Source organism: Sapajus apella, unplaced genomic scaffold (assembly GCF_009761245.1).
Source record: "Sapajus apella isolate SASKATOON/1434 unplaced genomic scaffold, GSC_monkey_1.0 scaffold41, whole genome shotgun sequence".
Lineage (NCBI taxonomy): Eukaryota > Metazoa > Chordata > Mammalia > Primates > Cebidae > Sapajus > Sapajus apella.
In genome coordinates, this window is record NW_022436981.1 from 4770786 (window position 1) to 4787207 (window position 16422).

The window sequence follows — 16422 nt, forward strand, 5'->3', positions numbered from 1 at the left end:
GGGAGGGGGGAGCGGAGCCGCAGCGGGAGCCCGGCGGCCGGCCAATCAGAGACGTCGCGGTGCCTGGCGGACTACATTGCCCAGTAACCTCCTGGGCTCCTCTGTGTTTTTCTATTCTGGGGTGCAGGGGGCAACTGGACCACTCCAGCCTGGGACTGGTAGGAAGGCTGCGGGCCCGCCGGGGCGAGCGGAACGAGGGACATGGTCCTCCCCCGGCCACTAGCCGGTTGAAAAGGGGCCGCCCTGGCAGGGAGGCGGCAGCCGTGGCGCGGTGCAGCTGTGAGAAGGGGTGCGTTATCGTCCTGCCCTGCTGCTGAATGTCCGTCCCGGAGGAGGAGGAGAGGCTTTTGCCGCTGGCTCAGAGATGGCCCCGAGCGAGCAAGTTCCTACTGTCTGGCTGTGCGGCTACCGTGGCCGAGCTAGGTACCCGGCTGCCCACGCCTGGGCCTCCCGGGCCAGTGGCGCGCGCCGCGCTGGGGGAGGGAGCGCGGGCGGCTCCGCGCCCGGCCGTGCGCATCCTAGAGGTCGCCCCTTCCACGCCCGCCTGGCGGAGGTGATGGTGGAGGCCAGACCCTCGGTGGGAGGAGGAGATTGAGGTCTCCATGGCCTTTGCCTTCTAATCTTGTCTAATGCCTGCCTTAGGCATGTGCTGTGGTGCTTGAATGTGTACTTTGGGAAGCTTCGCGAGCTGTCATTCTTCTGTAGGAATTATTTTCCTTTTCATGAGGATGACCTTTTAAAAAACGTAATCCGTTTTCCATACTTACTGAGATAATCTCTGTGGTTTATAGTCTTACACAGCCACACTGTCATTATCGTGTGGGTCTAAGTTGTGGACCTATCTTGTGAGACTTCCGTTATTAACCTGCCACTCACAGAGCATGGACTTACGCATCCGCCGGTTACTTGACCTCTTTAAGTGTAATTCATCTATATTGCTTACCTTGCAGAATTCTGAGAAGTCAATGGTATATGATTGCTAAATTCAAGGCAGGACACCCATTAGTTGCAACATTTTTATAATTCCTACAATACCAGGGTCTGTGCATATATATTTTAAAAACCCAGTTCTGACCTTCTTACAGGCTGCTGGGGCGACATACAGAGAAAAACAATTATAATGTGCTACTTGCTATAATGAAGATACTATTAAGTGTCATAGAAGCATAGAAAAGCAGTTACATCTGCCTAAATGAGTCAGAAAAAACTTTAAGAGGCCATCTAGAGTGGAATGATGATGTCCTTGAATGAGCAAGTAGCGTTTATTCCAAGGATTTTGTGAGTAGCATACCCATGTGTTTCCTGTGAAGCCTTAACAGTTTAAGATTACCCTTACATTTTCTTGCCTGTTATAAAAAAATAAAAAGAACAGCTCTGATGCGTATTCATTTGTAAATGTTGGTCCTATTTTTGAAGAGTTTATTTTTTAATTGTAGCATAGCCAGCCATGATCTGTTGTTTTGTGCTCTTCCATTTTTGCCTTTTAGCCCATTTTTTAATGTCTCTCCCTTTGAAAATGATGGAGAATTTTTACTTTTCATTGTTTTTACTGAAATAAAATTCATCAACTTAAAAAGATCTAAAAGCAGATTTCTGAATGATATTTCCAGGTTTTATTTTTAACTGATGTGTCCCTCTGTGACTCAATAGCTTTTATACAGAACTATTCCCTGTTAAAAATTCATAGAGAGAATTGTGTGGGGAGGGTGAACGGGAATCAAAATGTGGGATGGTTTTAAGTACAAACTACGTCAGGAATCTGAAGCATCATTTAAGAAACCAGCAAGAAAACAAAACTTACTTTGAATGACACAATCTGTGTAATATGGAGAGTCCTATTTCTTAAGACTTTTCAGGTTTCATATGTCAATAAAACATTGCTTGAAGTGTCTACATGCAAGCTACTTCTGTTCTAGGGAAACTGTCAGCAAGATACTAACTTTTCCAGAAAGCAGTGGTAAAATTTAATATTCACTTCCCTTCCCCACATTGTTTTCTCTTAGAAAAGGTATACTAAGGTTTTGTGTCAGGTGGCAGTCATTGAAAAGTCTTATATAAGTAATGTTCATGAACTTGTCTGAATGTCGTTAATTATTCAGGACATTTTCTGTATAAGGTTATGAGCTTTATCTTCCCTATGCAGCCCATTAGCTTAACTGTATTAAGGTAAAAGGTCTATCTCTAATTTAAAATTTAAAACAAAAAAATTTTCAAATACAGTTAGTACTTGTAAGGAGGCCATGAGTAGGCCACGCATATAATTTAGTGCTGGAAAAATAATTCCACATATGCTTTAATTGAAAGAATATTGAGCTTGCTACACTTGCATATACAAGACAACATTATAAACTCCATTACATCTTCTGTATCTCAATCATCAGGTCAGTGAGCCATCTGCATGTGAACATCATCCATGAAATTATAGAATTCAGCTTCATCTAACATTTATTATAGTACTTAATATATAGTGCAGTATTCTAAAGTTATATCAGATCTTAAATAATCATGGCTGCAATCAAGAGGATGCTACAGAATATGGATACTTTAAATTATTTACCACTGGAAAGCAAAAGTTAAGGACTAACATAGGTTTGAAAATGAAATTTCTGCATAGAAAGAACCCAAGTCTTGTCATTTTTAATTAAGTAACTTATTTATGTATTGCCAGTGATCTGGGATGCTCTTGTGTAGGCATTTTTAAATTTAAGACACAGTCTTAAATTAAGACTGTGTGAGAATCAAACTTCTAAACTCTCTTCAGTCTACTGGAATAGAATCCATGGGCACAGGGCTAGGAAATTTGTAATTTTAAAAATCTCCCTAGCTGATTCTGCTATATTCTAAAATTTGAGAACCACCAGTCTTGGGAAAATATTAGTCCTATGATTTTAGATTTTTGTTTGTTTCTCTGAATGTTGTGGGTTTTTCCCTGCATTTGTGTTTTTGCTAGCAACCTTTCCCCTGGATCTCACAAAAACTCGACTCCAAATGCAAGGAGAAGCAGCTCTTGCTCGGTTGGGAGACGTTGCAAGAGAATCTGCCCCCTATAGGGGGATGGTGCGCACAGCCCTAGGGATCATTCAAGAGGAAGGCTTTCTAAAGCTTTGGCAAGGAGTGACACCCGCCATTTACAGACACGTAGGTATTTATCTTGATTCTAGCTGGTAAGTTTGTTATGAGTTCTGTGTTTGTCTCCTGTGCTTTTCTGTTTGTCCATAACAAGTAAGTTTTTTTTTTTCTCCTACTGATATGATAACTGAACACATACAATCTGAAGTCCTTTTTTTTTTTTTTTTTTTTTTTTTAGACCAATTTGTGCTCTGTTGCCCAGGCTAGAGTGCAGTGGCGCAATCTGAGCTCATTGCAACCTCCACCTCCCGGGTTCAAGCGATTCTCCTGCCTCAGCCTCCTGAGTACCCGGGACAACAGGTGCACACCACCATACCCAGCTAATTTTTGTATTTTTAGTAGAGACAAGTTTTCACCATATTGGTCAGGCTGGTGTCAAATTCCTGAACTCAGGTGATCCACCCGCTTCAGCCTCCCAAAGTGCTAGGTTTACAGGCGTGAGCCACCGCGCCCAGCCTGAACACATATAGTCTCTGAAGAACAGAAAAAAAAAAATAACTGTCAATTATTAAGAAGTTACTGTCCTAAATTTTTAGAAACATATACTGACGTATTTAGGGATGAACTGTCATGATGTTTGTAAAGCACTTTAAAATATTTAATTAAGCGAAAAACAATGAAGCAGGCTAGGTACGGTGGCTTATGCCTATAATCCCAGCACTTTGGAAAGCCGAGGAGGGATAATTGCTTGAGTCCAGGAGTTTGAGAATAACCTGAGCAAGATGGTAAGACCCTATCTCTACAAAGAGTAAGAAAATTAGCCAGGCATGGTGGTGCATGACTATAGTCCTCACTACTCGGGAGGCTGAGTTGGTGAAACAGCTTGAACCCAGGAATTAAAGGCGGCAGTGAGCTTTGATCCTGCCATTGCACTCCCGCCTGGGCAAGAAAACAAGACCCCATCTCTAAAAAAATTAAATTTGGCTGGGTGCAGTGGCTCATTCCTGTAATCCCAGCACCATGGGAGGCCGAGGCAGGTGGATTACCTGAAGTCAGGAGTTCAAAAATAGCCTGACCAACATGGTGAAACCCCATCTCTACTAAAAATACAAAAATTAGCCAGGCATGGTGGTGCATGCCTGTAATCCCAGCTACTCAGGAGGCTGAGGCAGGAGAATTGCCTGAACCCATGAGGCAGAGGTTACAGTCAGCCAAGATCGTGCCATTGCACTCCAGCCTTTATGACAAGAATGAAACTCTGTCTCAAAAAAAAAAAATAAATAAAAATAAATTTTAAAAATTAGAAAATGAAGCAAATATGTCAAAAATGTTAGCAGTTGATAAATCTCAATGATAGAGATAGAGGTAGTTATATATTACTTTCTCTTCATGTTTGAAAAATTTCTTAAAAAAATTTATATAGGTTTAAGAAAGAAAAAAATGAATAGCTGTTATCATTTTTCTCCACTTAAACTTTAAACACAGAATTTAAATTTTTTATATTTTTTGAAAATTAACATATATTTATTACAGTGCCAAATCTCATGAGTCTCTGTCTCATAATCTAAGACCAGGCTACTCTGAAAGAGAACAGAGTTCACTGCCTAATTTAACCCTGGCTATAGTGGAAATGCAACACAGGTGACTTCTGCCCCAGTTCCAAGGCCACCTAACTAGCTCTGTGGGCCTTAGTCACTCTTAAAAGAAACTATGCCAGTTAGAACATTTTTCTGCTCTGCTTCCACAGTGGCACTCACAAGAGGAGGACTTGACTTTTTAGCTTATATACAGGAGAATATAAAGTTGGCTTCAAAGGGGGTAGGATAAGTGTGACATTTTTCTCCTCCTAATGTTTCCTGAAGCATGAAAGGATCCTTGATCAGAAAAGTGCTTGGTTCTAATTTCTAATATTTGCTGGCTTAATATTTTTAATTTACTCATCTCCAGATGAGTAAATTAGAGTGTATCATCAAAAACCACCTAGAATTATGTGCAGAGACTGTTACTGTTTTTAAAAGTTATATATTTTTGAGTATCTTAAAATATTTCATCAAACTTTCTAAAATATCGGAAAAAGCTCTCTATACAAATACCATGTGTTCATTTTAACTTTTGTTTTCTATTTAAACAAATATTTTCTCCGTTGCATCCCATTATTGTTTTGAGTTTCATTTAGTTTCATTTGTAGTTTGTTGTTCGTTGTATTGTTTTACAGCTAAGATTAATTTCATATGTTTGTACTTGGCTGAAAAATTGTATTAATAAATTCTTCAATGAAATTATGTATCTTTATTTAATAAAAATCCCTGCTGTGTACCAAGGTATGTACCAGGGCATCTGGGGTAAGTTGACAAGCTCAGAGTCTGATGGAAAGATAAATAAGAAAAGTTAATTTCTAATCAATATGATAAAAAAGTCAGAGAGCACTTTCTGAAAAACATGTTCTTTGAGTTGAGTCTTGAAAGACAAGGAGATGTAAAGCACAGAAGTAAGAATTTATTCTAGAAAGATCAGACAGTGTGTGGGAAGGGCTGAGCCTGAAAAGAGCATGCCCCATTTGGAGAAGCATCATGAACCTCTTGTGTCAGAAACATCAGCCCCACTTCTCCACTTAAGAAACTTTAAACACAGAATTTAAATATTTCATATAATTTGAAATTTAATGTATATTTATTACAGTTCCAAATCTCATTAGTCTCTGTCTCATAATCTAAGACCAGGTTACTCTGAAAGAGAACAGAGTTCATTGCCTAATCCAGCTCTGGCTACAGTGTAAATGCAACACCCTACCTAACTAAGGCTACCTAACTAGCTCTGTGGGCCTTAGTCACTCTTAAAAGAAGATGGTTGAAACTATGCCAGTTAGAACATTTTTCTGCTCTGCTTCCACAGTGGCACTCACAAGAGAAAGACACAGCTAGAGAGATTGACTAGGCCATGTCAGAATGGCCTCTTATTATATACATACATAAGCACACAGACACATAAAGCCAAAGTTACCTTTTTAATGGTCTTTTTTACATAGTGTACTCTGGAGGTCGAATGGTTACATATGAACATCTCCGAGAGGTTGTGTTTGGCAAAAGTGAAGATGAGCATTATCCCCTTTGGTAAGTTTTGTTTTGAAAATAATATGCTGTTTCCCCAAATTCCTTAATGTTTATTAGGTTTCTGTAAAATTGTACATTTGAACCCAAATTGCCTTAAGTTATAGACTTAAAATAATAAATAATTACAATATAAGTCCAGATAATTGAGCATTTACTGCACATGGTATATAGACATACATGTACATACATATATAAATTATATATAGAGAGAGATATTTAATATTTGAATGTTGAAAAAGTTCTTATAGAGTACCTTGTTATTCCTCTTTTTATTAAGAACCCTTGGCTTTAGAGCCAGACAAGGATGGGCTCAAATTCCTGCTCTACTACTGTATAACCCAAACAAACTGCTTCACCTTCAGGTTTTGCAGCTATAGAAGTAATATCAACCATCAAGTGTTTTTGTAGGATTAGGTGAGAGGATGAATATAAGTGTATATTATTTAACAGAAACTGAATAAAATAGGTTACTGTAAATAATATACATAGAACTCCTACAAATAAATAGAAATATAGAAAACACAGGCCAGGCACAGTGGCTCATGCCTGTAATCCCAGCATTTTGGGAGGCCAAGGCAGGCAGATCACATGAGGTCAGGAGTTTGAGACCAGCCTGGCCAACATGGCCAAACCCTGTTTCTACTAAATATACAAAAACTTAGCCAGGCATGGTGGTGGAGGCCTGTAAGGCCAGCTACACATAAGGCTGAGGCAGGAAAATCACTTGAACCCGGGAGGCGGAGGTGGCAGTGAGCCGAGATTGCACTATTGCACTCCAGCAACAGAGCGAGAGAGAGAACACAGCAGAAAAATCAGGATAGGATATCAATAGGCAGTTCACAAAAGAAGTGCACGTGTTCATTAAACATAAAAATGTTCAAATTCTCCAATAATCAGGGGGATTAATTAAAACAAACTTTAAGCTGTTAGTGGAAATACAAGTTACTAGTCTTTTTGAAGCATAAATTACTTGTTAACAGTTTTGAATGTATAACCCTTTAACCCAGCTCCTTCTTTATGATTATAATCATTCATAAATGCTTCTAGATATGCATTAAGACAGACACAAGGCCAGGTGTGGTGGCTCACGCCCATAATCCCAGCACTTTGGGAGGCCGGGACGGGTGGATCATGAGGTCAAGAGATCAAGACCATCCTGGTCAACATGGTAAAACCCCATCTCTACTAAAAAAAATACAAAAATTAGCTGGGCATGGTGGCACATGCCTGTAGTCCCAGCTACTCGGGAGGCTGAGGCAGGAGAACTGCTTGAACCCAGGAGGCGGAGGTTGCGGTGAGCCGAGATCGCGCCATTGCACTCCAGCCTGGGTAACAAAGAGCGAAACTCTGTCTCAAAAAAAAAGACAGACACAAACACACACAAAGATATTGACTGTAGCGGTATTGATGATAGCACATTTTTAAAATTTAAATAACTGTTGATTCAGAATTAGTTAAGTAAGTCGTGATATATTTATTGTATAACGCAGCTATTGAAAGCATGTGGTAGGTTTCATATGACTAACATGGAAAGGTGCCTATAAAATCTTTCTTAGCGTTAAAAAAATCCAAGTCACAACTATAAGAAAGGGCAATATGTAGAGTTTCATCTTTCAGGCAACATTTCTTCATCCTGGTTTTGAAAAACTCTAATGTACTAAGCTATATAAATTGCTTTCCCAGAGTTAATTATGGAATAGAATATTAATAGTCCTTGCGTTTTGGAATTTCTTCCAGAAGGGAAAGGTTTAAGTAAAAAGTTCAAAGGAAATATTATAGCAGAAGAACTTTCAGGGTGGGTTTAATGTCCTTTTGACCCAATCAGAACAATTAATTAAGTCAGTAGGTATTTATTGGATAATTATGGTATGCCAGTCTTAATGCTGAGGCTATAGTAATGAAAAAGAAATAGTCCTGCCATCATTCAGCTTACAGAAAGAGTCAGATGAGTAAACAATTAGAATTACATAAAAAATACAGAGAAAAGAGTGATTATAAGAGACACAAAAAGAAAAACTATGATAATGTACTGTGCTCATCATTGTGTGGAGAAACAGGCCTTTTCATAAGTTGTTGGTAGAAGTGCAAATTGATAAAAGTTCTATGGAAAGCAATTTGACAGGCTCTAGCAAATGTTATGTAAATGTTCAAATTTCTTAAAGTTATGCTAGTTAAATAAATTATGGCATATCCATAAAATGAAATACTATCAAACTATTAAAAAGAATGAGGCTGTTCTATATGATCTGATAGGGATATCCTTTAAGATATGCTGTTAAGAAAACAGTGCAGAACACTGTACAACTTCGCATTCGATGTTAGTGCTTTTACAAAGGAACATTTATACAGACATGCTTGTGTATGCACAAACTGTCAGTCATAACTTAGTGTTCACCACTGTGGGCTCTACATTCAGGCTGCCTGGATTCACATCTTGGCCGCCCCATTATTAGTTGTGTGATTTGAGCTGTCATTCAACTGCTCTGCTGCAGTTTCCTCATCTGACAGAGAGAATGACAGTACTGTCATGAGGGTTGATGAGAACTAAATGGTATTTTTAAGTGCTTAAAATAGTGCCTGACATGAGTATTCAGTGAATTTGTTACTATCTCTGGCAAGGGATATAATAAAATAGTAATTGTGATTGCTTCAGTGAAGGGGAGCTGGGCATAAGAGTCAGAAGGACCTTTTTTCTTTTATACCCATTTATAGCTTTTCGAATTACTTTTAAGTAAGAAGGAAAGAGAATACTTATTTTCTCCAAGAGACTACAGCAATAATCTGGGTTAAAGGTGACTGGAGTCTAGCCTTTGTTAGGCTGATTACATCTATGCAGCTTTTATTCCCCTATAGTTGGAATTAAACTACAATTAAATTATCAATTCAAATGTATATATCTTTGAAGGAACTGCTCTTTCCTTTGGATTTCAGGCCATATAAGGCCTGAAATTTTAACTCCTTGTACTCCTTTAAGCTCCCATCAGTAAACTGTTTGTTAACTTTCCTCTGTGACTTACTTGGGTATATCCTTTACTTGATCTGAAGTCTCTTACCTAAGCCCTGTACCAGCTCAGTACTGGTTCACTATAAAATGCGTAAAATTAATGGCAACTTTAAAAAGAATTTACTTCTACAATTAGGAAATCAGTCATTGGAGGGATGATGGCTGGTGTTATTGGCCAGTTTTTAGCCAATCCAACTGACCTAGTGAAGGTTCAGATGCAAATGGAAGGAAAAAGGAAACTGGAAGGAAAACCATTGCGGTAAGTTCTCCAATTAACTAATACCTCTCTTTTTCCCTTGGCCGCCATCATATTTTTAACATGTACCTAATGGAATTATCATTAAATATGCAGTAAAGATATTACTTCTTACTTTTTTTTAATTTGGAAATTCATTAAGAGGAAAACTAAGCTGGATCTTTTCTTTGCACTAAGAAGTGTACATGTTCTATACCAGACAAATTATGTGTGTGCAGTGTTCTTTGCTGCTTTTCCCAGCCAAGGCTAGACTTGTCCCCTACTGCAGGTTAACATAAACAGTTTGATTATTAAAATTTGCCCTTGTGCGAATCTCAATTTTGCCATTGTGGCTTGGTATTGTGGAAACCACTTAACATTTCTGGTCTCTTGTGTTTTCATCTTTATAAACTCCCTCAAAAGGCTGTCATGCTGGTTAACATGCTCATCAGTGTGAAAAACCTTGCTTTCTTTCCCTTTCTCCTGCAGAAAGTAGCAAGGTTGATGTTGCACATTTTTCCAGCTTTCTTATTGAATCTCATTTCTCCTTTATCTGGAAGCCCTCTTTTTCCCTAATTTAAAGGAATTTTTAATTTATGCCTTTGGGGATATAAAATCCTCCTACTGCATTACACTATATAATTAAAATTCACCTTTCTTCCAAGGGCTTAATGTTCAACAGTTTGTTAAAATACCACTTAGTTTCCCTGGGAAAGAGACAAAATCATACAGATAGATAGACCTTTCCCAGAAAAAAGGGGAAGTAACCGGATGGCTTGAGCTGTTCCTTCTAACACTCCAGGTCTGCAACTAAGCCAGAGACAAAGGAGGGTTTGGGGCCATCTTCACCACTGACCACTGCTCTCTGCCCCTCTCTTCATGCAGCTGACTCAGTGGAAAAGGAGGCTGGACTACTGCAGCCCAGGGTCCCCTTTAGCTTTCAACATGGAGAGAACATGCACAACACAGGAGAAAAGGGTACCACTGTGACTTAACCAAGTAGTTTATAGAACCCTAGGGCCCAGTTTGTCATCTTATAACAACTTCTAATGACTAAGTAACCGGGAGAAGTCATGCTGCCTTGCTGGATAGGAGGAGAAAACTAGTTATTGGGATCCAGAAATATCTGAGATTTTAACTGATCCCCCAGTTTTTTTTCTCCTCTTTGTTCTTACTGTTGGAAATTTTTGGTTTGAATGTACCTAATGTAGTATATTTTAATAATAAAATTCTTTATATTATCCTCTAATAGGGAACAGGTCTATATACTACAGTAAATTACATGAACATTGAGATCAGAGAGCCTGGGATTCAAAGCCAATCTTTACCACATTTTAGCTTTGTAATCATAGTCAAGATCCTTACCCATTTCAAGCCTTGGTTTCTTCAAATGTAAATTAGAATCATATTATATACCTCACAGTTTTCACTATTAAAATGCATCTCATGTATATTAAATGCTTGGCACTTAGTAAGTGCTCTATAAACTTTAGTTACAGTGATCATCATTCCTGATCATAACTTCTCATGTAGCGTAACGGCAATTATGTGTGTCCAATAAATATGTGATGTTATCTTTTTGATTCAGAGAGTGTGATGCCTGAGTAAAAGCCACACAGGCTAGTAAGTAGTAAAGGTGGCATTTTACTGCAGGTTTTTCTGACTGCATAAAGCCCAGACTAATTTTTATGACAGAGGTTTCCATATTTAGTTTATGCTTCTTCAGCACCATTCTTTGTCTCTCTATAGAGAAATGGGCAAAATAAAGATAGTCTACTGAATTTTCTTAAAGCTAAAATTGTTCTTTTAAGAACTCTTATGAAATTGACCTTCCTACTTTTTGGTCAATCATTTTTTATGAGATTAATTGTTAATGTTATTATTTGATGAACTCTAAAACTTTGCAGGTCCCCTCCATCACCAGTAAAATTAATCCAGAAGTCTCACAACCACTGGTTTTCTATTCTAATTAATGTGTGCACTGATAATATAAAAGATCAAGAAAGGTATTTTTATCTGTTTAATAATCTGAGAAGAGGATGACACCGTTTATAAAGATTTCCATTAAAAATGCTCAAATCAAAGTTGGCCTTTTTTCTAAAGGATTATTATGTTTATCTGGAAATTAGACTTATGTAGATTACTTCAATTTCTAATATTTCTGGAAAAATTATATTTGGATGTTATTTATTCCAGATTATAAGAGCTATAAGTGAAGCTTATCCAATTGCATTCCATACACAGGATACATGGAGTTTTCACATTTCATAATTATTCTCTTTAGATTTCGTGGTGTACATCATGCATTTGCAAAAATCTTAGCTGAAGGAGGAATACGTGGGCTTTGGGCAGGCTGGGTACCCAATATACAAAGAGCAGCGCTGGTGAATATGGGAGGTAATGGAAACTTTATTGAATTCTGAAAAGTCCTAATTGCCTTAATAGTTATAAGCATTTAAATCAGGAGAATGAAAATTTATATTTATTTTTATTTATAATATATTGGTGACCATACATTGTTGACCAGCTTTATAGATGCTCTAGGTCATAACTGAATATTTTCCACAGGACATTTTTGCTTTATTCTACAGTCATGTATGGAAAGGATTTACTAAAATAGGCAAATTGTGACAATAAGGAGACAAAGCCAAACTATTTCTAAGGTCTCCTTTCCAGTCCAGACCTTCCTTTAGGATTAAAACTAGTATATGCAACTATCTGAGAGTTATTATATCCAGACTGTCCAAATCTTTCCCCTGGTAATCCTGCTCCTATTCCTAAATAATCCATTTTTATACAGTCTGACACTCCAGGCTGCAAACCTGAATGGTCTCTTAACTCATCCCTACCCCTTACTTCTCATATTTACTTACCAGTTTCCTCTGTCTCCCAAATATTTCTTAAATGTTTTCCCCCTCCAATACCTACTACTTTAGTGTCCTTAAAATGACCATTTCTACACCACCAGTCTTCAAAACCTCTTAGCTGGACTACTGCCACAGCCATCTAACTCGCCTCCTCCTCCATCCTCAAATTGTACCTGGCATTCAGAGTGATTTATCTGAAATACAGATATGAAAACATTATTGGTGTCCTTAAAACTTGTCTCTGGCTTCTAACCACCCACAAAATAAAGTGGAAATTTTGGACTGTGACATAGAAGATCTGCAACATCTGGCCTGTGCCTTCGGAGAACTAAGCAAGTCATTGATTCTCTTGCAAAGAGTGGTACACTAATGAGCTGAAAGATTCCACTGCCTGCATATACTATTCTTCACCTCTATATATTATGTCCTCTTCCCTCTTCTCCTAGTTTTCTTCTAGAATTCCTTTAATACTCAGCTAAGGTGTCTTCTTCACCAAGAAAGGATTGCAAATCTACCACAATCCCTTGCCCCTGCCATGTTGTATTTTATGCTCTTTTGTGTGTTTCTATAGCTATTATTGCTTGTGTCTCTTTTCATTACCTGCTACTATATGTCTGTATCTTCCACCATATTATAAGCCTTTTGAAGGCAAGGACGGTGTTTGATTCATCTTTATTTTTCCAGAACCTCATACATAGTCAATAAGCATTTGAAGAATAAATTAATCAATAAAATAATCCTAAGACCAATTATATGATTCTAAGACATATATAAATAGCATTTTTGAGGGTTCCAGTAGTATAGCACTTAAACATCAAAGGAATTAAATCTGTTTTCAGTTTTGCTAATTGAGTCCATCTATGTCTACTGTATAATATTTGTGGATTTTTTATTTTCAGAAAATCTTTATGTTTATAGTTTCTTCATTCATTGGTTCAAAATCTATTGCAGCCAAGATTTCTCTTCCAAGTTCCAGCTATTTGCTCAGTATCTTCATTTGGATATCTCAAGCACATTGCTCTAAATGTGTCCAAACTAAACTCCTTTATCATACCAATTCTTTCTACATTCTTCATAATCTCAAAAATATATCACCACCCTTTCAGCTGTACAAGCAGAAACCTAGCCATGATTTTTGGCTTTTCCCTTTCATTTGCTCCATTTCTTTTATTTAAGCAGTTACCAAATCCAGTCATTCCATCTTCCAGATATATCTCAGACTAATACACTTCTCCATCCCTGGAGCCATTCTGTTGTTCAAGTATTATTTATCCCACATACTGGACCACTACAGAGGCCTCATAACTGCTCTTTGCAAATCTACTGCATTCCCCTTTTGCCCCACTATGCCTTTGAAACTGATTTTATCAAGATTATCTTTGCTATTACCTTATTGTTAAAAATTTAAAACTGTCTTATCTTCATCTTCACCATCCCTATAAATAGCACCTCTGTCCTTTAAATTGTTCACACTCAAAACCTTGCAGTTGTCTTTGATTTTCTCCCATTCCATATTCAGTCTGCTGGCTAATTATGTTGATTCTACCTTCAAAATTTATCCAGAATCTGACCAGGGCTCCACAACTCATTTATTCAATTCATCATCTCTTACCGGGATTACTGCAATAGCCTCTTACCTAATCTGCCTTGTTTCCCTACAGTATACTTTTAATAGAATAACCAGTTCTATTATGTTCTAAATAGTAACCTTGGGCAGTCACTCCTCTGCTCAAAAGCCTCCCTTGGCTTCTATGCTGTCTGTCATCTAGACTCTGCTACTTTTTGCATATTCTGCTGCAGCTGGCCCAGTCTTCTGGCTGTTCCTCTAGCACCGCAAGCTGACTCCTGACTCAGGGTTAGAAAACATACATGGATGAACCTGGAAATCATCATTCTCAGCAAACTGACACAAGAACAGAAAATCAAACACCGCATGTTCTCACTCATAGGCGGGTGTTGAACAATGACAACGCATGGACACAGGGAGGGGAGCATCACACACTGGGGTCTGTGGGGGGAAATAGGGGAGGGACAGAGGGGGTTGGGGAGTAAGGGAGGGATAACATGGGGAGAAATACCAGATATAGGTGATGGGGAGGAAGGCAGCAAACCACACTGCCATGTGTGTACCTATGCAACAATCTTACATGTTCTTCACACGTACCCCAAAACCTAAAATGCAATTAAAAAAAAAAGAAAGAAAACGTACCATATTTTTGCCTGGGGCAATTTCTCTTAGCTATCTGCAGATTTGTTTTCTCATGCTTTCTTTTGGTCTCTGTTCAAATGTCCGCTTATCAAGAGGTCTTGCCTGATCACCCTATTTAAAATTAATAGAAACTATTCCTCCCTACCCTCTGGTACTCTCTGTCACCTTTCCTTGCCTTCTTTGTCTTCAGAGCAATTACTTGAAGAGCCAGTGCATCTGAAACACCGTGGAGTTTACTTTATTGTCTCGTCCCACAACAGAGAGCAAGGATTTTTGTTCATTTTGTCCATGGCTCTTTCCCCCATTCCAATCAAATGTACCTATCCATTCTTGTCTCATTACAGCTTACTTCCCTATACTTTCGTGTGGGTAAACTTTATATAACTCCAGCATTGTGATATCATTCTCTTGTTTAAAACCTTTCCATAGCTCTTCATTGTCATTAGAAAAATGTATAAAATAGCCAGGCGTAGTTGCTAACGTCTGTAATCCCAGCACTTTGGGAGGCTGAGGAGAGCGGATCTCTTGAGCTCAGGAGTTTGAGACCAGCCTGGGAAACATAGTAAAACTCCATCTCTACAAAAATATTTAAAAATTAGCTGGACACACACCTGTAACCCCAGCTACTTGGGAAGCTGAGGCACAAGAATCACGTGAGCCCAGGAGGCGGAGGTTGCAGTGAGCTGAGATCACGTCACTGCACTCAAGCCTGGGTGACAGAGAGAGACCCTGTCTTGAAAATGTATAAAAGGCTTAATGTAGAATAATGGTCAGGACCTTTTGTTTATCAGTGACAGGATCTCAATTTAACTTTGGCTAAAAAAGTAATTTACCAAATATCAAAAATTACTCAAATACCAAAAGGCCCAGGGGTTGAGCTGACTTTAGGCATAGCTAGATTCAGGAGTCTAAATGATACATTTGACTTTTTGTCTCTTCTTTCCTCTCCCTCTATCTGTACTGTTTCCCTTGAGAAGAAGAATAGTATCTTTCATCCTGATACACATTCCTGCCCCAAGCCTAGCATATTCTTGACAGAAAAGACATTCACTGTTGACTGATAAATATTTAAACTTTCTTTTTCTATTGCCAGATTTAACCACTTACGATACAGTTAAACACTACTTGGTATTGAATACACCACTTGAGGACAATATCATGACTCATGGTTTATCAAGGTAAGTGATTGTTTTAGTTGGACTCTTTCTGAGTTGTTTTTTTTTTTCCTGTATCACTTTTCCATATTTGGCATAAATTCTGTAGACTCATTTGATTGGGATTGTACTGGCATCACCTTTAGAGAAGAGTACATTTACAGTGAGGAATTTCTTAAAGTTTGTTACAGTTAGAATGGGGAAAGAGACAGGCAAAGTTGTAGGATGTTCAGATTAAACCTTCCAAAATATTTGCACCTGATGGGACCATCCCAGGAACAGACTATGATGACGGACTCTCCAACTCAATTCAACAGATATGCTTAAGCACCTTTTATGTTAAAGGCACTGAGCAGGGCTCTGCAGTGGGCACCAAACGGGTAAACTCAATTCCTGCCCAGGGAACTTACCAACAGTGAAAACAAGACAAATATAAAAACACTCTGCAGGAAATGCTAAAAGGAAGCAACTAGTTACTACAGGGTTCAGAGGAAGGAAAAAAAATCACCACTTGGAAAGATCCACAAAATGCTAAAAGGAAGCAACTAGTTACTACAGGGTTCAGAGGAAGGAGAAAAAAAAATCACCACTTGGAAAGATCCACAAAGGAGGTAGAAATAGACACAGGTTTTGAAAGGATGTGTTTCTTCACAGACAGGGACAGGAAGAAGCCCTTTCCAGGAAGGAGCATTGCCTTGATCTCTTTGCAACACAATTTCAAATTATCCATTAGAATTAGTTATTTTATAGATGTGTAGAGTCCTTGACATTATA

General features: G+C 38.3%; 1 protein-coding gene across 3 annotated transcripts in view; it reads left to right on the forward strand.

Annotated features, from left to right (window-relative positions):
* Window positions 1–43: 43 nt before the first annotated feature.
* The window catches only part of SLC25A27 (solute carrier family 25 member 27), a 24676-nt gene continuing 8297 nt past the window's right edge, over window positions 44–16422 (forward strand). For 2 of the 3 annotated variants that reach the window (XM_032299606.1, XM_032299607.1), the window contains exons 1-6: window positions 44–423; window positions 2951–3142; window positions 6095–6179; window positions 9320–9442; window positions 11703–11815; window positions 15588–15672. In XM_032299606.1, the coding sequence (XP_032155497.1) occupies window positions 318–423; window positions 2951–3142; window positions 6095–6179; window positions 9320–9442; window positions 11703–11815; window positions 15588–15672 (704 nt within the window). In that variant the 5' untranslated portion in view covers window positions 44–317. The remainder of the gene's footprint in view (window positions 424–2950; window positions 3143–6094; window positions 6180–9319; window positions 9443–11702; window positions 11816–15587; window positions 15673–16422) is intronic. The other variant, XM_032299608.1, reaches the window with a different exon arrangement.